At 42.4% G+C, this 26,657-nt stretch overlaps 1 protein-coding gene across 1 annotated transcript in view; it reads right to left on the reverse strand.

Moving 5' to 3' along the window:
• The window catches only part of RELN (reelin), a 534,390-nt gene that overhangs the window by 447,822 nt on the left and 59,911 nt on the right, over window positions 1-26,657 (reverse strand). Inside the window, exon 2 of the mRNA XM_033958706.1 lies at window positions 23,957-24,067. Within this exon, the coding sequence (XP_033814597.1) occupies window positions 23,957-24,067 (111 nt within the window). The remainder of the gene's footprint in view (window positions 1-23,956; window positions 24,068-26,657) is intronic.

A 26,657-nucleotide genomic window follows, 5' to 3' on the forward strand; every position in this document is an offset into this window, starting at 1 on the left:
CTGGCACTGAATATCCAGCCTATTTTGGGCCAGCTCAATCTTAGCTGGGCTAACTTGATTTTAAGCGTTGGCTGGTTAAGTTATAGCAGCCTTAGATAGACCAGCTATTTGCATGGCCTGATTTGGTTACTAAGCTTGGCTGGTCAACGCCTAAAATCAGCAGCTAACGTGCAATATAGCCAGCTAAGTTTTAGCTGCTACTAGAGAATGACTCAGTGACAAAATTCATCACCGTTCCCGTCCCCGTGGATAACCACAGGAAACCATCTTCATGTCATTCTTTAAGGAGAGAGGGAAGAATCAGAGTATGAATGGCCACAACCACTGACCCGCAAGCTTTGCTTTGAAGAATGCCGGTGTAGAAGGACTGAGGTCGAGATAGACACTACAGAATGACAGCCTCTGGTATCCAGAGCAGATATTGTGATGTCATAATGCCTCATTCCACCAGTGCCTAAGAGCCAATCACATCAGTGATGTCACAATGGCTTCATTATCCTTGGCTCACATAAGAATCAGAGTATGAATAGCCACAACCACTGACCCACAAGCTTTGCTTTGAAGAATGCCGGTGTAGAAGGACTGAGGTTGAGATAGATGCTACAGATTGACAGTCTCTGGTATCCAGAGCAGATATTGTGATGTCATAATGCCTCATTCCACCAGTGCCTAAGAGCCAATCACATCAGTGATGTCACAATGGCTTCATTATCCTTGGCTCACATAAGAATCAGAGTATGAATGGCCACAACCACTGACCCACAAGCTTTGCTTTGAAGAATGCCGGTGTAGAAGGACTGAGGTTGAAACAGACACTACAGAATAATAATAATAATAATAATAACTTTATTCTTATATACCGCCAACAATCTTGCGACTTCTAGGCGGTTTACAATAAAGAGAAACTGTACAGACAGCGAATTGCAGAGTATAGCAGTGTACATCTGATTATAACAACATTAATCGTGATAACAACAGTTCGTATGCTGCAGGGCCATGCGGCTTACAAAGAATTAGAAAAATTCCGTAAATTGAATGGAGTATTCATAGTTAGTGATTAGGGGTTAACAGTTTACAAGTTCGGTTTTGGGATGGTATTACGAAGGGGGGCTATAGTCCTGGTTCGTTCCCTAGGTATTTCGAGAACAGGTAAGTTTTTAGGTGTTTCCTAAATTCTCCATATTTGTTTGTGTGTGTAATTAGTTTTTCTAAGTCTTTGCCCCATAAGGCTGCTTGATACGATAGAAGTTGTTGATGGTATCTCTTATATTTGCATCCTCTAGCCGGTGGGGAGACGAATTTTAGGTGTGTTCTTCTCTCATGTCTGTTGGTTGGGAATGAGAAGAGATCTGTTATGTATTTAGGGGCTAGACCATGTAATACCTTGAAGCAGAGACATCCCAGCTTGAACTTCGTTCGTGCCTCCATTGGCAGCCAGTGCAGGAGTCGGTAGGAAGGGGTTATGTGATCGGACTTTTTCAGCCCGAAAATCAGCCTGACTGCTGCGTTTTGTATTAGTTGTAGTCTCTGCATTTGCTTCTGGGAGATTGCCAGATGGGTAATGTTGCAATAATCAAGGTGGTTTAGTATTAGGGATTGTACTAGAATTCTGAAAGCTGAAGCGTTGAAGTATGCTCTAATGGGCCTAAGTTTCCAGAGAGTGAAAAACCCTTTTTTGATTAGTGAGTCCACATGGTCTTTCATAGTTAGAACTTGGTCTAATATTACCCCCAGAACCTTCATCGTTGGTTGAATGGGGTAGTTAAGATTGTTAATGCGTAATGATTTTGTCGTATTATGTGCGTGTGGTGAGGCTATAAAGAATTTAGTTTTGTCTGAATTGAGCTTCAGTTTGAATTCTGTGGTCCATTGTTCCATCAGGTTTAGCGCTTCTGTTGTTATGGGGGTGATTTCGGAGGGAGACTCATTAAACGGGATAATGATTGTGAAGTCATCTGCGTAACTGAATTCTTTTATACCTCGCTGGGCCAGCTGCATGCTTAGTGAAGATATATAGACGTTGAAGAGTAGTGGGGATAGTGGGGACCCCTGTGGAACTCCTGATGGGTTTCTCCATATTTTAGAGAGGTTGCAGTTGAAGCGTACTTGATAGGTGCGGGTCGTAAGGAATCCTCGGAACCAGTCAAGTACCTCACCTCCGATGCCGATTGCATCTAGACATTGTAGCAATTTTTCGTGATCCACCAAGTCAAAGGCCGAGCTCATGTCGAATTGCATGATTAAGGCGTTATGGCCTTTGCTGAATAAGTTGCGTAAGTATTCTAGGGTCGCTGCAATCACTGTCTCAGTACTGAATAGAGGTCTGAAGCCAGAATGGGTTTCATGTAGTAGTGAGAATTGATCAAGGTAGTCCATCAGTTGGGTGTGTACTAAACCTTCCATTATTTTTACGAAAAATGGAATGGATGCTACCGGTCTATAGTTGGTTGCTGATGTTAGGTGTTGTTTACAATTTTTTGGAATTGGGGTGATTATAATGTGACCGTTTTTCGTTAAGAATTTTCCGTTTTTGAGATTATTGGACATATGACTCCACAGTGTTAGTTTAAAGTCTAATGGGGCTGCTTTCATAATGACAGTCTCTGGTATCCAGAGCAGATATTGTGATGTCATAATGCCTCATTCCACCAGTGCCTAAGAGCCAATCACATCAGTGATGTCACAATGGCTTCATTATCCTTGGCTCACGTAAGAATCAGAGTATGAATGGCCACAACCTCTGACCCACAAGCTTTGCTTTGAAGAATGCTGGTGTAGAAGGACTGAGGTTGAGATAGACACTAGAAAATGACATGGGATTATTTCCCGCGGGGACGGGAATAGTGATGAATTTTGTCACCGTGTCATTCTCTAGCTGCTACACACTAACATTTAGTAGAGATAGCCGGCTATTTCCCACTGAATATTAGCAAATAGTCATTCTTGATCGGTTAAATAGTAGATGGGGGCCAGGTTCTATAAATGGCACTTAATGTTAGGCGCCTAACTAACCCCCATATTTACTAAGCTGCGATAAAGGTTTTTCCTGCAGCCCAGGGTGCTAAATGCTCCAACCCTGCTTCAACGGGCTGCGGTAAAAACCTGCATCACAGCTTAGTAAAAGAGGACCTTAATTGGCATATACCTTTAACATCCTCAATAATTGGAAAATAAATTAATTGGGTGATAGGCACCTATCCGATTCTACAGAAGGTGCCTATTGCATGACGCTTAGCGGCCCCTAACGACTAAGTGGGCGTTAATATGGGCGGAGCGTGACTTAGGTGCCGCTAAGCATGATTCTCCAAAAACTTAGGGCTAGATTCACTAGGCAAACCAATCGTGTACCGATCGGTTTGCGACTCGATTTCCCTCCGGCCCAATCCACTAACGGCATGCAAAGTAGGCAGGGACCCGATTCACAAAACAAATTTCGAGATTCAACTGGTCTGGCCGGTCAACCCAAGAAAGCGACTGCTGGGGACCAGTCGTAAACGTCCTTTCCGACTCTCCTACTCCATGGCCGCCCTGCTCTCTGCACGCCCTGCTCTTTGCTGCCCTGAATCTCTCCTGCCTGCTGCCCTGCTTTCCCCCGAATCGCCACTCGAATCTCTCCTGCCTGCTGCCCTGCTTTCCCCCGAATTGCCGCCTGAATCTCTCCTGCCTGCCGCACTGCGAGCCCATGGTTTTAACCCGTGAGGGAGAATTAGAAGTCCTTGAGCATGCGCAGATGCATGCTCAAGGCAGGCAGGCAGAAGTCGGAAGCCAGAAGATCTTCTAGGCACACGATCTGTGCCTGCGCTAGACGGGAGGTGGGGGTGTAAGTTTAAGTTGTTCGGGCGGGGAGGCCGGTTCGCACAGGGGGGGGTGCCGGTTGGAACGAGGGGGCCTTTGCGAGCGGGGGGGGGGGAAGCAATGCCGGTTATTCGGGGGGGGGGGGGTGCTCGCAAATCGAGTCAACACTCGGTTTGCGAGTCAAAAGTTTGCTGAGTGTTTTGCTCATCTTACAAAACACTCGCAAACCGGGTTACTCGCAAATCGAGGTTTGACTGTAGTTGGAAGGAGCCCATATTCCGCAGCAGAGCAGGAAGGTTACTCCAAAGCTCAGTGATTCGGAAGAAAAGAGATTTCCCTAATTTTCCAGCATAGATAACGCCCATTAACGAGGGGAAAGATAGTTTGAGTTTTTGGATGGATCTGGTAGTGTCAGGTCTCGTAGAGTTCCAAGATAGTGGAATTAGAGGAGGAAGAATGCCATGCAAGATCTTGAGTGTTAGGCAGGTCTATAGCTGGCGTAAATGGGCAAATCATTTACACATGTAACTTATAATATTCTGTAAGTAGATATTGACTATAACTATGATACACTCCTCCCCTATGAAGCCCCAATATTTGGCATATTATTCTGGCATATTCAGCGCCACTGAATTTAAAAATAATTTGAAACTTCTAGACTACACATTTCACATTATTTCCTAGACGGTTTTCTGAACGTTGACCCGAATGTTTTTGGTACAGTGGCTTTTTCTCTGATGACACTTAGGGCTCCTTTTACTAAGGTGCCTTAGGGCCTTAACACGCGGAATAGCGCACGCTAGACCTTAACGCCAGCATTGAGCTGGCGTTATTCTAGAAGCGTACTGTGCAGTGTAGCGTGCGGTATTTCCGTGCGTGCGCTAAAAACGCTAGCGCACCTAAGTAAATGGAGCCCTTAAACAGCTCTTTATTCAGCTGAAACAGTCACTGAATGTTTTGCATGCCTAAGCTGGAAAGTAACACATAAGTCATAAGATGAAGTCTTTTTTTTTTTTTTTTTTGCTATAATGCATAAAGGGATATTCATAATTAAACAACAGACTTCCCCAGAGCACTGTGTTTTTAGATACATATTGAGAAGAAAAATGAGGCATATCAAACTAGGCTTTACTGATCCTACTGCTTTGCATATATTCTACCTAATTTCTTCCTGCCCTTTAGCCTTTGATGTTCAAGGTTCGGTAACTGAGGCATAAATATATAGAGTCCTATACTAGTATAATGTTCTGTACCTAAAAAAAAAACCCCTCTATGAAAGTATTTTGACAGTACAGGGCTATCTATAAAGTACACATTGGTATAGGGAATCTAGCAGAGAACATAATAATCCTTTATCAAAATGTGCAATCATAAACTGAGTTCTACTGTGGCTTTTAGTTTTCTTTCTTTTTAAATTAGGATATTACAAAATGATCCTGAATAATACTTAATGGTGCAGATTTAGCAGACTTTGGCAACGATGCAAGAATAATTAATGTTTGATAATTATCTTTTTTTCTCCCCTAGCCCCATTCTCCCATCTCAATAATTTAAATGTAAAACCAGAATGCATTATTTAATGCCAAAAGTAATAGCAAAGATAATGCATTATATTGAAATAATATAGATTTCTATATTTATACCACTGTTATATCCTACACAAGGATTCAAGTCAGTTCAGATCATTCCTAAAATACATTAATTTAGCATAATAATAACAACAATAATAATAATAATAATAAATTATTAATTCATAAACCACCACACGGGTGAACCATATGAAATCATCACTGTTTACATGAACACAATCAGAATAAGGCCAGATAAATCAATACAAACCCAACAAAAGCTGGCATTGAAAAACAAATTCAATAACAAAAAACAATAATTAGCATAATACTAATTCAACATCCCTGATACTGGTTTTCTCAGCTCTCACTAGAAAGTACAGTCTGCCACATCACATAACTAAAATATAACACCCCTTCCAATAATATAGAAAATAAATTATCAAACAATTCAGTATCAATCAGCTCTAGGGCTCCTTTTACAAAGGCATGGTAGAAGTTTCTACCATGGGCCAGCAAGGTAAATGCTCCGACGCGGTGACGAGATACTCGCATGCCAGACAGCAACGCGCCGACAATCCAGCGCTGACAATTCAGCACAAGAAAGAAGCGCGCTGCTGAAAGCCACCAAAAAACATTATTTATAAAGAGCTCCGATGGTGGGTGTATGCATAGTGTCCGCGCTGCCATTGGGCAGCGCAAACACTATGCATTGAAGTGGGAGGGGGGGTTCCCCCCTCCCCCCCTCGGAGCTCTTTATAAATAATGTTTTTTGGCGGCTTTCGGCAGCACGCTTCTTTCTTGCACTGAATTGTCAGCGCTGGATTGTCGGCACGCTGGTGTCTTGCGCGCCACTGACTATGAACCCTCCGATGCTCATAGGAATTCTAAGAGCATCAGAGCATTTATCTCTCCAGCCAACAGTAGAAACCTCTATTGAAGCTTTGTAAAATCCAGCGATAATCTCTTACATTAAGATTTTACACATGTAAAAAGCTGAATGGAACATGTTACTCAGCAAACACTTATAAGCTGCAATGTTTTAAAAAAAGGTACTACTGCTAGCTGGAAACAGAAGTATATATACATTTTAAGGGGATATGTTCTGGGTGTGGTGTAGGTAGTCTTTAAAAGTATGCAAACATTCTAAATTTTACAGCAGCAATATGGGGGTAATTCCATGATAGGGCACACAGAATTAGGTATCTATAGGGAACACAGCAGGAACTAATCTGTAAACATGTTGATGTTGTGTTTCTCACTAATTGTATTCTGTAATCACTGACTGTTCAGTGACATCTTCCCTATTTGTTTTCTGGAATTCACTGATTGTCCAGCTCTCTTCACTATAAACCGCCTAGAAGTCGCAAGATTGTGGCGGTATAGAAAAAATAAAGTTATGATTATTATTAAAGGAATGTAGGCACCTATTTTCCTTCATAGAATACCAGCCTAACTGGATATTAACATGTCTAATATATAGGTGTGAGTACATATGCCAGCCACAGATTTGGCATAAGTGCGAGCAACTCTGTGTGGCAGGTGTACACATAACATAGTGAGAGAGTGTGGCACAGTGGCGTTTTTTGATCTATGTGGCCCCCCCTTTTCTTAACGATGAATGCAATTTTTGCAGCTAGCTTTAAAAATTACATGCTCTCTTTTCTCTTGTTCTTTTTCCTTTTATATAATGCTCAGCATTTTTTGATTTATGTGGTAACCTTCTTTGATTACAACTGCAGGGTTAAGAATCCTTTGGAGCTAGCCCTAAATTTATAAATTTATATCTTTGCTTGGCATTTCTTTTTTGCTGCATTCAATTATTTAAAGTATTATTTTGCAAATAGCCTTTGGGGAGTCCATTTACATTTTTAATGTGGTGGGCATTTCAAATTGTCTATTGGCTGTGTTGTTTTCCATTGTAAATTACAGACATCACTTGATATGTATCGTTGGTCTCTAAATCACTGTAAAATTTATAATGAAATTCATGATGTTTGTTTGTTTATCACCAAGTTGTATATTACATTTTGTTAAGTTTTGTTTATTCTTATTCATTTATTTACTCTTTTATTTATGATATATGTTTAAGATTATTCCATGTTTATATGTCTCTTCTTTATGTCCCTTGATAGCTATTTTTCCAGGCTTCTTTTTGTGATATTTTTCTTTTTACCTTTATTACCATGGTATGTATTGATTATTTATAATATAATTCTATTTTTCTCTTTTTCTAATTCTTGTTCTCTGTCTTTATCACATTTCAAGGATATTTACCTTCTCCTATATTGTTCTACATTTCACCCTCTCTCTCACACTTGGTTAATCTTGGTCTTACTCTATATTCATTTGCTTTTCACATTCAACATGTTTATGCATATTTAAATTCAAATATTTTTATATTTATGTATACATTTTTACTATGCATGAATTTCCTCTCTTCCTTTCTTACCCATTTTTTCTTTCAACACATCTATAATTCTTTTTCCTAAACACCTATCTTAAATATAAGTAGGATCATCAAAACATACAATATTCATATATAGCACTTTTATTATCTTAATTTTTATATGGTTGTTTTAATATTGTATTTGTACCTATTAGGACCCCTGATGAAGGTTGTCCGAAACACGGACCGTGTTGGGTCCCCCGTCTGGTAAAAGGTTTTTAGTTAAGATTTATTTGTCAAAATAAAATTTGCCTGCACCGTGTACAAGTCTGCAGTTTTGGTTTGTTTACAGTGGTTAAAGCAATCAGTTCCAAAGACCTACTCCTGGCATTTTTGCACATACAAATCTACTCTTCAAATGAAGAATGGTTAAATTTAAATTTGAATGTGGTTCACACAGGATGACTAATCAGTTCAGGGGAACTTCCTCGCAATTTCATAAGGAGTTCACCTGGGTAGATCCTCAGCGCATGAGCTCAAAAGTGCCCTACAGGATTTTACCCACAAACATCACCTTCCGTCAACCTGGAAACCTTTTAAGTGCTAAAGAGCCGCGGAGAGAAGACAAGGATACATTTATATGCAGTGGGTTGTGCCCCTGAAGAAGAGAACGAGACAGGGGACTCTGTAGGGCATTCGGCTGAGGCACCCTTTAAAAGAAAGAGCTTGGACTCCTTGCGGACAAATGACAGCTAAGTGTTCCTTTACATGTTAATTAGTAGAGGACATTGCTACTAACATGATTTACATCAGACACTGATGATTTCTTTGAGTCTAGATTTGCACATGACACTTTATAATTTATCTCATTTTTAAAAAAAAAAAGTACTTTATTACTTAAAAGGTTTCCAGGTTGACGGAAGGTGATGTTTGTGGGTAAAATCCTGTAGGGCGCTTTTGCGCTCATGCGCTGAGGATTTACCCAGGTGAACTCCTTATGAAATTGCGAGGAAGTTCCCATGAACTGATTAGTCATCCTGTTTAAACCACATTCAAATTTAAATTTAACCATTCTTCATTTGAAGAGTTGATTTGTATGTGCAAAAGTGCCAGGAGTAGGTCTTTGGGACTGATTGGTATATGAGATTGACCCTCCTTATACATTTTTTATGGGCTTTTTGACATTTGTGGACAGTGGTTAAAGCACCCTGAAGTTGTGGGTTCAAACCCATGATGCTCCTTGTGACCCTGGCCAAGTCACTTAATCTCCCCATTGACCCAGGTACATTAGATAAATTGTGAGCCCATCGGGACAGGAAAAAAATGCTTGAGTACCTAAATAAAGTCATGTAAACCATTTTGAGGTCCCTTGGGATAACGGTATAGAAAATTGAATAAATAAAATACAGTATTCTGCAAGTTACTGGTATAATTGGAGTTATGTGTTTAAATGGGAATCCCCCCATCTATGCCCTGCCCATGTTTTGCTCCGTGTACATCCACCACAAATACACACTATCCCATGGATTCTATAAAAGGTCACCCAAATTTGCATGCCAAAATTTGGACGCAATCCTGAGATACGCATGCAACATAATTAGTTGACGAGCCAAAGGACTGCAATAATTGGGCACTGACAAGTAATTAGCACCAATTAGAACTTACAAGTGCATCTGGCAGTGTCCTATTCTATAATGCATGGTGCCTAACTATAAAAGGATGTAACTCACAAGTTGGCGTGGCCATGAGAGGGACGCGTCAAGGGCATTCCAAAACACTGCATGCACTGCTACAGAATGCCACCTCAGTGTGTTTAACTTGGGTGCCAGCATTTACACCCGGTTACAGCAGGCGCAAGCCTGGCACTGGAAGTTAGATCACCTTGCAAAAGTAAATAACCACCATTCACCAGGTGAAACAAATCGTAGCAACACGTACGCTGTTGCTTTTCTTGTGCTCAGAGGTACGCTAGATCACTAGACGTTAAGTGAACAAACGACCCACTGCAACAACAGTTCTTGCTCTCAATCACTGTACAATTTGTTAGGGTTTTTTATTTTTTCACTTTTCTCGCTCGGTGAAAAATGCTCATTGAGTTATATGTGCTCAAATCAATAATACTTAGTTTCAAGTTTATTTAAAATATTTGATATAATCGCAGTATCCAAATCCAATGCGATTTACAAAATTAAAAAGAGAAAAAATAAAAAATTTCCAACAAACAGGACTTAAAGACAATTATGACGTAAAAACACTGATGAAGAGGAGGGGGGAAAAATGGATTAAATACAATTCGAAAATAAATAGCTGTGAAGTTCAGTCACGGGTCCTCCCCTTAAGCACCAGATATTCTGTACAATGCATCCCATCCATATTTTTGGTAACCTGAAGTTAGGCACCAGAAAAAATTGGCACTTAAGCGAGACTCTATAAAAGGCATGTGACCTTTATGGAATCGCGTTTAGTGCCGATTTTTCTGGTGCCAAATTCTGAACACCATTTATAGAATCTGGCCCTATGTAACTTAAATGTGTATTTCCTGAATACCATTATTAACGTAGAACATAATCTTTTCCAGAGAAAGGAAAATGGTAAAACCAGAGGACATAATTTGAGGTTGAAGGGTGGTAGATTCAAAGGCAATGTTAGGAAATTCTACTTTACGGAGAGGGTGGTGGATGCCTGGAATGCGCTCCCGAGAGAGGTGGTGGAGAGGAAAACAGTGACGGAGTTCAAAGAAGCGTGGGATGAACACAGAGGATTTAGAATCAGAAAATAATATTTAATATTGAACTAAGGCCAGTACTGGGCAGACTTGCACGGTCTGTGACTGTATATGGCCATTTGGTGGAGGATGGGCTGGGGAGGGCTTCAATGGCTGGGAGGGTGTAGATGGGCTGGAGTAGGTTTTAGCGGAGATTTTGGCAGTAGGAACCCAAGCACAGTACCGGGTAGAGCTTTGGATTCTTGCCCAGAAATAGCTAAGAAGAAAAAATTTAAAAATTTTAAATTGAATCAGGTTGGGCAGACTGGATGGACCATTCGGGTCTTTATCTGCTGTCATCTACTATGTTACTATGTTATGTATGCACACAAGTGTTCACATGTGTGCCTATATAGTATTCTAAACATTTACCACTACTACTGTCCATTCAGTCGTGTCCAACCCTTGGATATTCTGTAGGCCAGTCCTCGCCATGCTTCCCTGTTTCCATGGCTTCTTTCAATTGCTTGGTGTTCATTCCTGTGGAGGAGGAAGGAGTGGTGTAGTGGTCAGAGCAGGGGTATCAAAGTCCCTCCTCGAGGGTCGCAATCCAGTCGGGTTTTCAGGATTTCCCCAATGATTATGCATGAGATCTATTTGCATGCACTGCTTTCATTGTGTGTTAATAGATCCCATGCATATTCACTGGGGAAATCCTGAAAACCTGTCTGGATTGCGGCCCTCGAGGAGGGACTTTGACACCCCTGGGTTAGAGCAACAGCCTCAGTACCCTGAGGGTTGTGGATTCAAATCCCACACTGCTCCCTGTGACCCTGAGCAAGTCACTCAATCTCCATTGCCCCAGGTACTTTAGATAAATTGTGAGCCCACCGGGACAGATAGGGAAAATGCTTGAATACCCGATTGTAAACCACTAAGGGCTAGATTCACTAACCTCCTTTCTGTGTCCGATCCGTGCCCGATTGCAAGCAGGCCAACAAATTCACTAAAGGCCTGCATGCAAATGGGGCAATTGTTGGCACGCCCCCCACCAACCACACAGATCGCTGGAGAGCGATCCTTGAGCATGCGCAGACCATCTTCCTAGACTTCGTGCCCGTTTTTTAATTTTTTTAACTTCGCAAGCCCGTGGTTTTAAACCACGGGCTCGCACTGCGGGGAAGGGCAGGCGAGTTGTGGATGAGCAGGGCTGGAGAGTCAGAGCAGAGAGCAAAGAGCAGGGCGGCCAGAGCAGGAGAATCAGGGCAGAGAGCAGGGTTTTAGCACAAGCGACTGGTCCTCACCAGTCGCTAGTTTTTTGATCGGCCAGCCAGTTGGTAAGTTTAGTTAATCCCGTCCTTCCTGCTTTGCATGCCGATTCCCCTCATTTGCATGCACGGATCGGGATCGGATCAGAGGAGAGGTTAGTGAATTGGGTGGGAAATCGGGTCACAAGGGGCTCGCAAACTGATCGATACACGATCAGTTTGCTTAGTGAATCTAGCCCTTAGATAACTTTGATAGGTGGTATATAAATACCAAAAATAAATAAATAAAAACCACTGACCATTCCAATTAGTACCTCCTTTTCTCGTGTGTTAGTGCAGCTAATGTGTAAATGTTAACAGCTATGTTCAAGTTACAGGTTTATTAGACACTTAGGGCCAGATCCACTAACCTGCCCAATCGGGCCCGATCCAGGCAGGTCCCACGAAGTCCCAACAAGTAAATATGCAGATGAGGGCGATCGGAGGAACGTCCCTATCTGCAGGCACGGATCACTGTCCTCCGGGCCTAGCTTAGATTTTTGTTTTCTTTTTTTAATGTTAGAAGCCCGTGGTTTTAACCCACTTAAAACCCCGCGGGTTAAAACCACGGGCTTGCACTACGAGGAAGGGTGAGAGTCGGGGCAGGCAGGCGATCGAGGCAGGCAGGCGTTCGGAACAGGCTGTTGCTCAGGGCAGGCAGGCAGATGGTCTGTAGATGGTCTGCACATGCTTACAGAGCAGCAACCTTTTTTTAAAACTTTTTTTATTTCTCTTTTTCTTCACAAGCCTGTGGTTTTAATCCGCTTTAAACCCGCAGGTTAAAACCACAGGCTCGCAGTGCGGGGAAGGGCAGGAGAGTCGGGGCAACGAGAGGAGGAAATTCGGGGTGGCAGGAGAGTTTCAGGGCAAGAGCAGGGCGGCGAATCGGGGCGGCAAGAGGAGGAGATTTGGGGCGAGAGAAGGGCGGCGAGTCCTGGTGGCAGGAGAGATTCAGTGTGAGAGCAGGGCGGCAAGTTGGGGCAGCAACAGGAGGAGATTCGGGGCAACAGCACGACGGCGAGTCGGGTCAGAGAGCAGGGCGGCAAGAAGAGAGTCAGGGCAGGAGAGCAGGAGAATCCAGGCAGAGAGCAGGAGATGCAGGCAGGCAGGAGATGCAGTCGGAAAACAGTGAGTCCCTAGCAGTCGCTTCTTTTGTTGATCGGCCAGCCCAGTCGGTGTTCCAGATTTGTTTAGTGAATCGCTGCCTGCCTACATTTAAATGTCGTTTCCCCTCATTTGCATGCGCAAATTCTATCCATCAGCTTCAATCAATACAAACTCACATAGTGTTCTCTCACGTGCTCTCGTCTCCCCAACCTAAACAGAGTTCTGATCACTGAAATTTGGGCTACCTGGAAAGAGTTTAACAAATGTTGAAGGCCAGCAGAAGGATTTTGGAAGTACACCTATGCCTATAAGGGCAATGCTATAGTCTAATTGTTCACATCATCCATCATCTTCTTGTTTGTGTATTTCTAGAGATATGTATCTGGGGTTCCCTATAATGGGAAAACAACCGAGCATCTGCATACTTGAACTAACTGCTTTGGTTCTGATTTCTCTTCAGATCAAATAAATCAATTTATCTTGTCCGGTCTCTTCTCACCGGGATCCAACTGGAGGTTCTAAGCTGTGGTCTGATAAAGAGTCTCATTTTGGCATTCTCATTGAGATTGATAACTTTGCAATATGGTGTGGCGGGAGAAGGGTGTTAATGCCCTGCTACCTCACCCCTCTGGGGACATGATATGGCAATCACTGCCAAAACTACTGTTAGAAAAAAATAAAATAAAACAAAATATTCCTCTTTTATAAAAACGGTCACCAGATGTTGACTTACGTGAAAGATTTGGCTTAAAATCTCATCACAAAAGATTTACAGTAAGGGAAATAGTGTAAAACATTTACAAATTTTTCCCACATCCTTATCGGCCATGCAAAATGTTTGATTTGGCCCAAGAAAGTGCATTCTGATTTCTGCCTTTAGGGAGAGTACAGCTATTATAAACTCCATGACCAATAAACCTTTTATTCTGCAGGAGTGAAAGAGTAATAATATACAGTACTGTAAAAATGGGAAAACTGCAAACAAAGCAGAAGAAAAACCCAAGCAGTACTTTCAAGCATGGCTCCTTTTTATTTCACTACTTTTCAATCTCCACTGAATATTATTGCTTAATAATGTATTAAAAATAATTTTTAAAACCCTATTTTAGAAGTATCATACAAGGCAAATCACAACCTGCAGCCAAGTTAGAACAACGGTAAGATTTCAATTTATATAATGCCTTTTTCCCCAAAAAAGGATTCAAGAGAGTCCACATTATTAATTTTAAAAAAAATATCAATATAGCACAGGAGTTCTCAATCCTGTCCTCAGGACACACCCAGCCAGTCAGGTCTTCAGGATACCCAAAATGAATATACATGAGACAGATCTGCATACAATAAAAGCAGTGCATGAAAATTTATCTCATGCATATTCATTGTGAATGTCTTGAAAACAAGGCAGACTGGCTTATGTCCTGAGGACTGGGCTGGGAATCCCTGCTTTAGCATAATAATAACATAACATAAAATCATATTTGTATAACGCAAACCCTCGCAGTTCTATGCGGTTTAACAAACTGAAGAGACTGAACAATCTCAGTGATTAACAAATCAATTCTCCAAGAATTTCACATAGACTAGATTTTAACAATTTTCTAAAATGCATATAAGACAAAGAAAGAGATAATAATCTGCAAAACTCACCCCCTCTTTTACAAAGGTGCGCTAATTGATTTAGCGCGCACTAACTGATTTAGCGCATGCTAAACGCTAATGCGCCCATTATAGTCTATGGATGCGTTAGCGTTTAGCGTGTGCTAAATCAGTTTGCACGTGCTAAATCAGCTAGCGTTCCTTAGTAAAACAGGGGGTCAGTATCACAACTAGCAGCCTGGTAAGACAATAATCTTTGTAAAAATCTCTTATATAAGCAACCATGAATAGAAGGGAAAACGAACAATGCAGTGGCTCGCAATGTACGATTGAGATTGATGAATGTAAATTGATCAAATAAATAATTGGGTGCATAATAGAGAATGACATTGGGACAAATTTTTCTCCATCCCCGCGGGAACTCATTTTCCTGTCCCCTCTCTGCGAGTTCTTTTCCTGTCCCTGCCCCAATCCTGCAAGCTCCGTCCTCATCTGCAACAAACCTCAAACACTTTAAAATCATAAAAGTGTTCAAGATTTGTGCAGTTAAGGCTGAGCTTACGGGAACAGGGTAGGGGCAGGGACAGCGACAAAACTCGCGGGGACGGGACGGGTAAATTGGGTTCTTATGAGGATGGGGACAAATTTGTCCCCATGTACCGTATTTGCCGGCGTATAAGACGACTGGGCGTATAAGACGACCCCCCAACTTTTACAGTTAAAATATAGAGTTTGTTATATACTCGCCGTATAAGACTACCCCTTCTTCCGCACACCTTCTCTACCGCCCCGGGTGCAGCACAGCCGGCCAGGTCCCCTTACTTTTGTGGCACTTCCCCGACCGACCGACAACAGCCCCGGTCCGACAAACCTCCCTGCCCTTAACCGCGAATCTAAATTACCTTCTTACAGCTGCTGTAAGAAGGTAATTTAGATTCGCGGCTACAGGGCAGGGAGGATTGTCGGACCCGGGCTGTTATCGGTCGGTCGGGGAAGTGCCACAAAAGTAAGGGAACCTGGCCGGCTGTGCTGCAACCGGGGCGGGGCGGCCGCCCCTCTCCCTTGGTAACCACTCGAACCGCGAGGCTACTCTCCTTCTCCTTATCTGCCCTGCCTGCAGCACAGAGCCGAACGGAAGTCTTCCCGACGTCAGCGCTGACGTCGGAGGGAGGGAGGGCTTTGTTTAAGCTTTGTTTAAGCCCTCCCTCCCCTCCGACGTCAGCGCTGACGTCGGGAAGACTTACGTTCGGCTCTGTGCTGCAAGCAGAGAAGGTAGGGAGAAGAAGAGCCGCGTACATCCAGAAGACTGAGCATCCAGCCCCGCAGGAGCCCCGCGACCCTCGGAGGCATCCCCATGGGATCCCCGCGACCCTAGGGGGCGTCCCCACGGGATCCCCGCGACCCTAGGGGCGTCCCCGTGCAGCTCTCTAATGTAAAGTAAGGGCATGTAAACAGTACCCGGCGTATAAGACGACCCCCGACTTTGGGGAGGATTTTAAGGTACTGAAAAGTCGTCTTATACACCGGCAAATACGGTAATTCTCTAGTGCATAACCATCAAAACTTTATAAAACATGGTTCCAAACTTAAAAAGCAAGCTAGCCTCTCTACTGGTAACCAGTGAAGTTCTTTATAATAAGATATAACATGATTCGTTTTCGTAAAACTGAAAATCAAGCACACAGCAGTGTTTTGTACAATGCGTAATCTTTGAAGATTTTTATGATATCCTGCCAGTGTACTTTATTACAGTATGTAGTCCAAAATTCTTAGCACTAAAGATTGTACCAGTAACCTAAATGAAGAAGTATTGAAGTATGAGCTAATTATTTGTAGTTTCCATAGAATCATAGAAAATGATGGCAGAAAAGGGCCACGGCCCATCAAGTCTGCCCACTCTAATGACCCACCCCCCTAATTTCTTCCATGAAGAGATCCCACATGCTTATCCCATTTTTTCTTAACATCTGGCACGCTGCTGGCCTCGATTACCTGCAGTGGAAGATCATTCCAATGATCAACCACCCCTTTCGGCGAAGAAATACTTCCTAGTGTCGCCACGAAGTTTCCCACCCCTGATTTTCACCCCTAATGTAAAAAAAAAACAAAAAACTTTTGCAGTCTATAACATCAATATAATCACTCAGATAGATTTTTATTAAAGTATACTCCTAGAATTCTGATTGTTGAAATAACGGGGTAGGACACCCCATTCAAAATCTTCCTCGTGCAAGAATCATCCTTCTATCTTCTCTGGAACCTAGATCCTTCAGTATCTGCCTTTCTCTCTCCCCCCCCCCCCCCCCCATCCTGCTTCCCAAACTTCATCACCTCTGCATTATGCTGGAACAAGGAAACTGTGCCCAGAGGAGACAGACAAACAACCTCTGAGAAATTCTGTTACTGTGAGTACTTATGTTATATTTACTCAATAAAGCGTAATTCGGTAATTATGAGGATTATCTGCGTGTGTATCAGCATGGGGGGTTTAAACTTCTGATAAGTGTGGCCTATATCTGGGATTTGGTTATACAAGATCAGTAAAGTGTGTCAAGTTAGAATAATAACTTGTATTGGAAAAAACTTGCACTGTATGGCAAATTGTAATCTATAAACTGTATATAATGTATAGTAGTATTAGACCCCCCCCCTAGTATGTATCGAGTTAGAATAAAAACTTGTTTTGTAAATTTGTACTTTAATTATGGCATGTTATAACCTGTTAACTGTCTTTTATGTAGGTCCAATCTGTAACGTAGGCCCGTTGAAAAAGCTGGCCTATATTTCCAGTGCCTATCTTTCCCAGAGATGCGAGTCTCTAAACAATGCTGTTGTGAGTTTGACATGCAATTGACAGCCGCTTTTTAGGAAACCGCCGATATCAGCGCTGTTTAGAGAATCCGTGCCTAGAATAGTGACCAAGGGGGAAAAGGGCTACTGTTAAGATGGGTTACTGTACCACAAGTCGCACTATTTTAGCACAGGGTCACTTCCCCCTCTGTATTCACGGGTGTTAAGGGCAGAGCCAGCCTGCGAATATTATAAAAACCACAAATAATATCTGGGCTGGTTCTGCCCCTAACCCACTCTTCCCCTGGCTATTTTAAGCCCTGAAAGCCCCCCCCCCCCTTTAAGTCTTACCTGGTGATCTAGCGGGTTTTCAGGCAGGAGCGATCTTCCCACACTCCTGCCCCATGCAGATCGCTCACAGGAAATGGCTGCCTTGAGCTCCCGTAGTCTTTTGAGCCATTTCCTGTGAGCGATCTGCATGGGGCAGGAGCATGGGAAGATCGCTCCTGTCCTGAAAACCCGCTAGATCACCAGGTAAGACTTAAAGGGGGGGGGGGGGGGCTTTCAGGGCTTAAAATAGCCAGGGGAAGAGGGGGTTAGGGGCAGAACCAGCCCAGATATTATTTGTGGTTTTTATAATATTCGCAGGCTGGCTCTGCCCTTAACACCCGTGAATACAGAGGGGGAAGTGACCCTGTGCTGAAAACCCGCTAGACCACCAGGTAAGGCTTAAAGGGGGGGGGACTTACAGGGCTTAAAATAGCCTGAAAAATGAAAATGCATTTTTGTGTTTAAAACCACAAATAAGCGAATCTGTAGATACGGAATTCGCAAATACGGAGGGGGAAGTGTAGGAGAGTCTGCTTAAATAGCACAACTTGGGGTAAGAAAAATAACCTGTCTTAATGGTAGCACATGTTAACAAATTCTCCGCCAAGTGAAGTGCACAAAGGCAAAACAGTGCTAGTTAGCGCAAATTACGTAATTCCAGTTATCACTGATTACTGTTATTGCCAATTAGCACTTAATTTAGCAATTAACCTGTGCACATAACTGGCAGTATTCTATAACTTATATGCACAATATTGTGCATTAACGCTCAAACGTGTGCACGAGATTATGAAGCCCTTTTACCTAGGGTTAACAAATGTCCAGATTTCCCCGAACATGTCCTCCTTTAAGAGGACAAGTCCGGGCGTCTGGACGGCTTTTCAAAACCCGGCACTTTGTCTGGGTTTTAAAAAGCTTCCAGCTAGGAGTGACGTCGGGATGGCATCTGCGTAAAGGCAGATGCAATGTGGTGGCATCACGCGCTTGTGTGCGATGCCATCGCGTCACACCGGCGAATGCGCAGATGCCCCCCTGACAAGTGAGCAGGTTGAGGGGGGACGTGGCTGGGGCAGAATGGGGCGTGGCTTGTGTGAAACTGGGCGGGCCTGGGGGGCGGAGCCATGGGTCCGGATTTTAGTTCCGGAAAATCTGGTAACCCTACTTTTACCAAGCTGTGGTAAGCACTAAAACATGTTTACCACAGTAAAAAGATACTTAATCATGGGGTGCGCTCAGTGCTCATTTTGGCCAGGGCTTTACAAGAGGGATTAAGGGAGCAACTTTTACATGTGTAAATTGCAAAATCACCACCTCTGCGTACGAATCATTTTTTTTTTTGGTATCTATATGTCTAAAAGGGCTGTTCCTGCTACTCTTGCAGGCATATATACAAACAGTCCTGCGCATCCTTATATATATTGTCACACCGCAAGCCCTGCCTAGCTTGCAGGTAGCCTGCACGGTGTCTTTTCTGAGGCCTTGGCGTGGCTTCCCTAGGACGAGGGATGACTCTCTTCAAGTAGGTAGGACTCGTGCACTGTTTCAACCCAGTCAGAATGCCGTTGGTAGAAACATGGAAACACAGGCCAGAGTAGTTCTTTAAACAAAATCAGGTTTTTATTGTTGGTTTGTCAAACAAGCCAGGATTGAACTTTCCAAAACAGAATCAGTCTTTCAGAGAACATAAGAATTTGTTGCAGTTGAAAACAATTGAAAGCAAACTTTCTGTACAAGAATTATTCTTTCCATACTTCAAATACATACACTTCCTTTCCTGGTCTGGTCCTTCAGGTAAGAGTATCTTATGGAAGTTATTACCTCGTAACTTCCCTTAAACCTATGAGAGTTCATAGACAAACAAACTTGGCCCAGTTGTTCCTTGAAACAGGGAAAGAGAACAAACTTAAGCCCCAGCTTCAAAGTTGGCAAGCTCCTTGTCACTGCTCAGCCCAGGGTTTGTTCAAGGGCTTTATCTTAAACCTTTTAGTAGATAACTCAGCAGGGAGACTTGAGATTAGTTTTCAGATTTTAGGGAGGCAAACTCTTGGAGCTCAGTTCTGACAGAGAAACTCTCTTGCTCTTTAATTAGTCAGCTGTACACAGTTCCCTCCGTGCAAGAAACAAAAGTATTGCTAACACAGCACAGCTTTCCTGATTCAGTTTACAGATGCTACTGACTCAACGACTGATATCCATACCTTCTGTATCAGCCTGTACTCCCTCAAAAGGGCTGGAAGTATCCATAAAACCATCTATGGTAACAGGCACCGTGTCTGAGCTGAAGCCTAGCAGCTCCTCAGTCATCTCCACATCCTGGATACTGCCTGAGTGAGGGAAAAGGCTTCTCCTCTATTTCCGGCTTGACTTCTGACCTTCCTTCAGGTCTGAACTCCAGTTGTCTATCTTGCCAGTTCTCCCTCACCTTTGCTCTCAGAACACCGAGCTTAAATGGAGCTAATCCCTGCTCTTCTCTCCTGGGAAAGAGGCTTGGATCCAGCTCATTCAGGTACTGAGCCTGATTACCCCTACTGGGTAACCAGGGCTGAGCTTTCCTTAAAGGAACATGATTCCATTTCCTGTCCTCATGAACCTTACCAGGTTTTCTACTTCTTTTATACCTGTGAAGCACAAACTGTTGTGGAAGCTTACACTTCTGCCTTCCCTTTCCTGCTTCAAGATTTAAGGGATAGTCAGTCCACTCTAACTCCTTACTATTTACTTGGTCAGCTCTTCTGACCAGGGACCGTGCTTTCCTTTCCCTAATCCCTGGGACAAAGCCAGAGCCCGCAGTGAGTTTGTCACAATATTTTATAAAAAAACAAATTCCACATTCGGCAGAACCTTTGTAAAATACTGCCAGAACTAAGTCCTGCTTAAAAATCTCAGTTCCAATCTTAATGGTCTATGTAAAATGAGTGTTTAAGTGCATTTTGGTACATAAATTTCATCCATTTGTACGTTGACAGATGGTGCTAGTGTTCTTTCCATTCTAATCGGTTTTTTTTCTAAACCATACATCTCCTGATACACATGATAATAATGCAATGCACCTTTTTTTTTTTTTTTGTATTGTTGTTGTCACAAAAGTGGTGCACACCACGAGCTCTATTCATGCATAAAATCTATTCCATAATTGCTGTCCTGCAGTGTTTCTTCTGGCAAGCCTCCACTTGAAGACTGTTCCTGAATCCAGAGGCCGAAAAATGTAAATAAGAAATACTTTAGAACAGGTGTTTGAGAAGAGGGGGGTGGAAACAAAATCCAGAAGACTCATTAACAAAACCCAACATATGCTTATACAACCAACAGAGTCTGGCTGCTAAAAGGGGAAAGAAGAAAATGTCTTCGTCAAAAGTATAATCCAAAAATATATTTACACAATGTACGTTAGTTTAGAAAGGCATTTATGTGGGTAAAATGATGTGACTGAATATTCTCTATTTAAAAAAGAGCCATTTGATTACTGGCACAGTCTTTAGTACTGGCACAGGTAGATTACTGTAATGCTATTTTAGCAGGATCTAAGGAGATAGTGCTAGGGTTTTCCTGGTCTAAATGCCCGTGCCTAAGTTGTGCATACATTGGCCCAAATTCTATAATCGTGTGCATAACTCAAAAATACGCCCATGATCTGTCCCTAACCATGCCCACTTTTAGAGAGGCGCTTTGGACAAAGCGCCTAATTTTTGCAGAATTGTGCCTACCAACTGGTGCACCTAACATTCAATCAGTGGTGCAGTAATGGAGGGGCAAGGATGCTAGCCACCCCGGACGCCATCCTGGCAGTGGCGCCAGGGCCTCTCCTCCTATCCACACCCACCACATACCTCTTGAAATGTTCACTGGTGCAAGCAGCATCTTCAACTTCCTGCTCACGCCAGCCTCGGTCCCCTTCTCACGTCAGTTCCTGGTCGCAGAACCAGGCAGTAACGTCAGAAGGGAGCCGCGGCCGGCACGAGCAGGTGGTGGAAGATGCTGCTCAAGCCGGCAAATATTTAAAGAGGTGTGTGAGGGCAGCACTCAAGTGGCTGGGAAGAGTACAGGGCACACGGCTCAATGCTGGGCGCCACTGCCTCGGGCACTTCCTTCCCTTGCTACACCACTGAATTCAATTAACTTCAATTAACGTCAATTATGAGTTGTTACATGCCAATTATCGGCACTGAATTAGCCTATTAGCCGATGTAGGCACCTAACTAGGTGGACTGCAAGAATTTGGAGGTTAATCTATAAAGTTTCTCGATATGAACGAGTGTCCCCTCTATTAATATCTTTGCACTGCTTCAACTGGGTATTTAAACTGTGTACTCTAATCCATCAAATATTATATGGTACTTCTCCTAGACATATGCAAATCTTGGTTGATCTTCTTCCTCGCATTGCTAAAATGGACATTAGGGAGTATTTAATACTTTAATACTTTGTTATCCTAAATGTAACAAAAGAATGTATATATCAGATCATTTCAGGACACACTCTAAAGCTAAAAGGGGATAGATTCCGTACAAACATAAGGAAGTTCTTCTTTACCCAGAGAGTGGTGGAAAACTGGAACACTCTTCTAGAAGCTGTTATAGGGGAAAACACCCTCCAGGGATTCAAGACAAAGTTGGACAAGTTCCTGCTGAACCGGAACGTACGTAGGTAAGGCTAGTCTCAGTTAGGGCGCTGGTCTTTGACCTAAGGGCCGCCACGGAAGCGGACTGCTGGGCACGATGGACCAGTGGTCTGACCCAGCAGCGGCAATTTTTATGTTCTTATGTTGACATTAGGAGTCATGGAGAGCCATTTTCAATAGGACGTCTAAGTCTGACTTTGGACATTTCCTCTTCAGGGCTATAAGCTTAGCAGCGAGCCCACTTTGTTCCGATGTCAGTAAAGTACAAGTCTATGCATTGCTATGGCATTAGGTCACTCAGTCTAATAACAACCAGAATACTCCGCTGCAGAATTCTCTCTGGTGCAAGTCTTAGCACATAAAGGCAAAGTCTATAATCACCAGACAAACAGCCTTTCTCTTCACAGAGATGTGCCCGGCTACCAGGAAATCTTCTCCCACCACCAAAGCAAAACTGTCTGGTCTGAAAACTTTCTAGTCTTGACTAGGTGGCAACATGGACCAATGTATTCGTCCAGGTTACTGTTGGGTCTCACAAGGAGGGATGGAGGGTTTACCCTCTGTCTTAGGTTTAGTCCCACCAAGATGATAACATAACAAGAAGGGCTTCATAACATTCCATGTGATGCTTGCTCCTACACACATTCTCAGGAGCTAGTCTGAAGCCCACTGTAGATGAATGACCTTGGCTGAGAGCAAGAAACTTGTAAACAAGTGGTAGGCAGGATCCACGATGCCTCACATCAGAAAAGATGGTTCAGGGCCTAGCCAGTCCTCTAGCCTCCAAAAGGTGATGCAGAGACACTCCTACAACCTCTGATGCAGGTGTTAACACCGAAACATGGCCCGTGTTGGATCTATTAACAAAGAGGGTTTTACTATCCCATTCTAACAGGCCCTTGGTACTTTTTTTCTCCTGCTATTAAACCATAAACCAAAAAAAAAAAAACCACCTTCAAGTTCAACCAGAGGAAGATCTGTGGACCAATCCCTAAGAACAATACCTAGACCAGTACTCAGTGTCAAGGACTGGAGGCAATAGACTGCACCTTGGAGAGAAAAGCCCATTTAGAAGAAATCCTGCTGCATTGGTCAACCTGCACCATTTGCTGGAGACAAAGAAATACTGGGAATATTCCTGTTTGCACCACCTGTTATACTGATGAAGTCATCAGAATCTTCAAATCTCTGCCTCTGTCTGCTGATAGGAGAACATAACCCATCAGTCTGGACTGGTCTAGCAGGATAGTACGGAATTAACTTTTAGAAGTCATCTGAATAAAACTATAGTTTACTCATGAGTATACTCATATAAAACATATTTCAATGGAAATACTACAAACACATCATGATGTTTGGCTTGCTAAGTATATGTGACTTTCTCAACTCGAGAACACCACAATGCCTCAAGCTGATCTTCCCTTCTCCCCAACATGTTCAACGGAAAAAGTTATTCAAATCTACCTTCAAATTTCAGGGTCCCAAAGTGTGGAATAGCCTACCTCTATATCTGTGTCAGCTCCCTACTTAGTACAATTTCAGACAAATGCTAAAAGACATTTATCTAAGTTCTTTGTAAGTCAATCGATATCTATCCATCTCTGATCCTAGAAATCTTACTGTAACCTCAATGAACTATGTTTGCAATCTTACTGCATACCGTAATGAATCCTAGCTGAAATTGTGGGATATAAGAAATTGTACAGTATGGTATGCTGATTAATTAATTTAACTACAGTATATTAGACTTACCAAATCCAAAAGCACTAGATCCCCCAATACTCTGTGGTGTCTGAACGCTGGTAGATGTATAGAGGCCTGTTACCAGTAAGCCATCAAAGAAGGTACTTGTTGAAATAGTCACTGAAATGAAAGAACAGGAAATTAATTCTTTTGTCAAAATCAAAATTCTCCAGCTTCTACCTACTTTTCCGTGACTTTCATTCACAAAGTATCTGTTCAGTCTATGAAATTGCATCTATGCAAACTTTTTTTCAGAATACCAGTGGAACACAGTAGATTTATTACTTCGGATTTCTCTGCTTCTTTTTCATGTCTTCTAACTCCCTCCCTCAAAAAAAAAAAAAAAAAGCTACCATTCAAAGAGCTCTACAATCATCAATGGCTAGTTGGTATAAGGCTCAAACCAGATATGCTTCTTTGCAGAAGATGGAAGAATGGTTCATATTTAAGCCACTAATTACACTAGATTTTAGGGGCTTCTTCATAAGCTTTTTGTCTTAAATTCATACCAGCTTTTACATTTTGCATTCAATATGGCAAAAGATTACAAAGAACAAGATTAAGGTCATTGCAGAAGCTTTTATATGTAGTGGCTATTGTCGTGCTCTCTCTTTTTTGCATTGCAGAAGCATTTTTATGTCGTGCTCTCTCTTTATTCAGTAAGTTCTCCTTATACCAAGCTATAGCAAGCGCTAGCATGCACTTAACACAGTTTAAAAGGGCTTGCCACAGAATGCACTGAGGCGACCTGCAGTAAAAGCAGTGGCGTACCTAGGGTATGTGGCACCCGGGGCCCATCATTTTTTTACCCCCCCCCCCCCCCCCATGTAAAAAAAATTTTTTTTTTTTTTTTTTTGCAATAACCATGAAATGGAATAAATGGTCAGAATAGAAACAGGCAGTGAAAATTTTCTTTTATTGAACCTCATATATGTAACCATTATTCCAAACATAACATAACATAAATTATGTCTAAATTGTCATGACATTAGAAGTACATATGGAGTAGTTGCAGGTGATGCTTGGGACAGTTCTGATTGTGTTAGTTCGGTTTTATGTGTTTTTTGAATAGAAGGGTTTTTATTTCTTTTTGAAGTTTTTGCAGTCTGTGGTTGATATCAATTGGTTGTAGAGTTGGGGGTCGAGTGTTGCAGCTCGAATGGCTAGGAGGTTGTCGAACAGTTTTTTTCTTTTGACGTTTTTGGTTGGAGGGTGTGTGAATGGTGCACAAGTTCTCCTATGTCTGTTTGAAGTGGATTGAATTATTTAGCTGAAGAAATTAGTTACCCCCCATTCCACACACATTAATTCTCTTCCATTTTTGTTCCCATTATAAAAAACACTGATAAGTTCCCAGAAAAAAAATACATTAAAATAAGAAGTGAAAACAAAGGCCCCTACAGATGAGAATATAACATAAGAATAGCCTAACTGGGTCAGACCAATGGTCCATCATGCCCAGTAGCCCATTCTCATGGTAGCCAATCCAGGACACTAATACCTGGTCAAAACCCAAAGAGTAGCAACATTCCATGCTACCGATCCAGGGCAAGCAGACACTTCCCCCATGTCTTAATAACAGATTATGGACTTTTCCTCCAGGAATTTGTCCAAATCTTTCTTAAAACCAGCTACACTATCTGCTTTTACCATAACTTCTGGCCACTTCATTTTTAAGTTTAGATCTTTCCTTTCAAACAGAGACCTTGCTAGATGTCAAATACAGCACAAGGTAACTTCACATGGACTTAGCTGTGCAGGAAATGTGAATCTCCTCATACACCCACCATATAGTGCAAAAATGTGCAAAGGTCTGTTTTTTTCTTTCGATCACTACATAGCCTAATGCCACACAAGCAGCGCTGTTACAAACATATTCTGTAGGTCAATGCTAAGGATAACAAAGTTTCCTTCCTTGGACCAGAAGGAGATAAACCACTGGAAGAGATCCCAAAACAACACCCAAAGACCCACTCAGTGTGTGAATCAGTTGAGTGGAGTGGACTAACTGGGGGGTGGAAATGGGCCCGGAGTTTGCTCAGCAGAATTTCCCAGACCACCTCTTCCTCTCAACACATTGACACGCTGCCACCATCACCACTAGGAACACCTCACTGGGTAGGCCAGCTATGCTATAAACTTTATAAAACACATTATTATATTTTCTTATAAAGCACATATTTTAACTGACCTCTCTGACATCCTCAGCCTTTCCATTCACAAAAATAGAAGGAAGAAAAGTTCCCATTTCCTGCTGTCTCATGTCCCCGGCCTATACAATATTTTTTTTCTGCAGACCCTTCAAAAGTCTGACCAAATCCTCGTTTCACTTGCATTATAAAGTACTGAGGATGCCATCTCTCCCCAATCCCAGGTCCTAAAGTCTAAGACAGTAGCGCAAACTAATGCTGCCAGATACAGGAAAAAAAAATTTTGATTCGATTCAGCCCTATTGAATTGGTTTTTCAATTCGATTTTCCTGCCCAGTTGGGTGATTTTTTTCAAAACTCCTGGTGGGTTTTATAGCTTTTTCACCCCCTTTGGCTTCTCCTAACCACACTGGCGCTGTGGTGTAAATAAAATAAAGAAACAAAAAGGACTTTTCCTCTTTCTGTTAAATCCTAGCTCACGTTTGCAGTCCAACGCCAGCTCTGGCAGGATACACATTTCAAATCTGACATGTTATAATCACAAAACAGAAAATAAAATT

The sequence above is a fragment of the Geotrypetes seraphini genome, chromosome 9 (genome assembly GCF_902459505.1).
Source record: "Geotrypetes seraphini chromosome 9, aGeoSer1.1, whole genome shotgun sequence".
Classification (NCBI taxonomy): domain Eukaryota; kingdom Metazoa; phylum Chordata; class Amphibia; order Gymnophiona; family Dermophiidae; genus Geotrypetes; species Geotrypetes seraphini.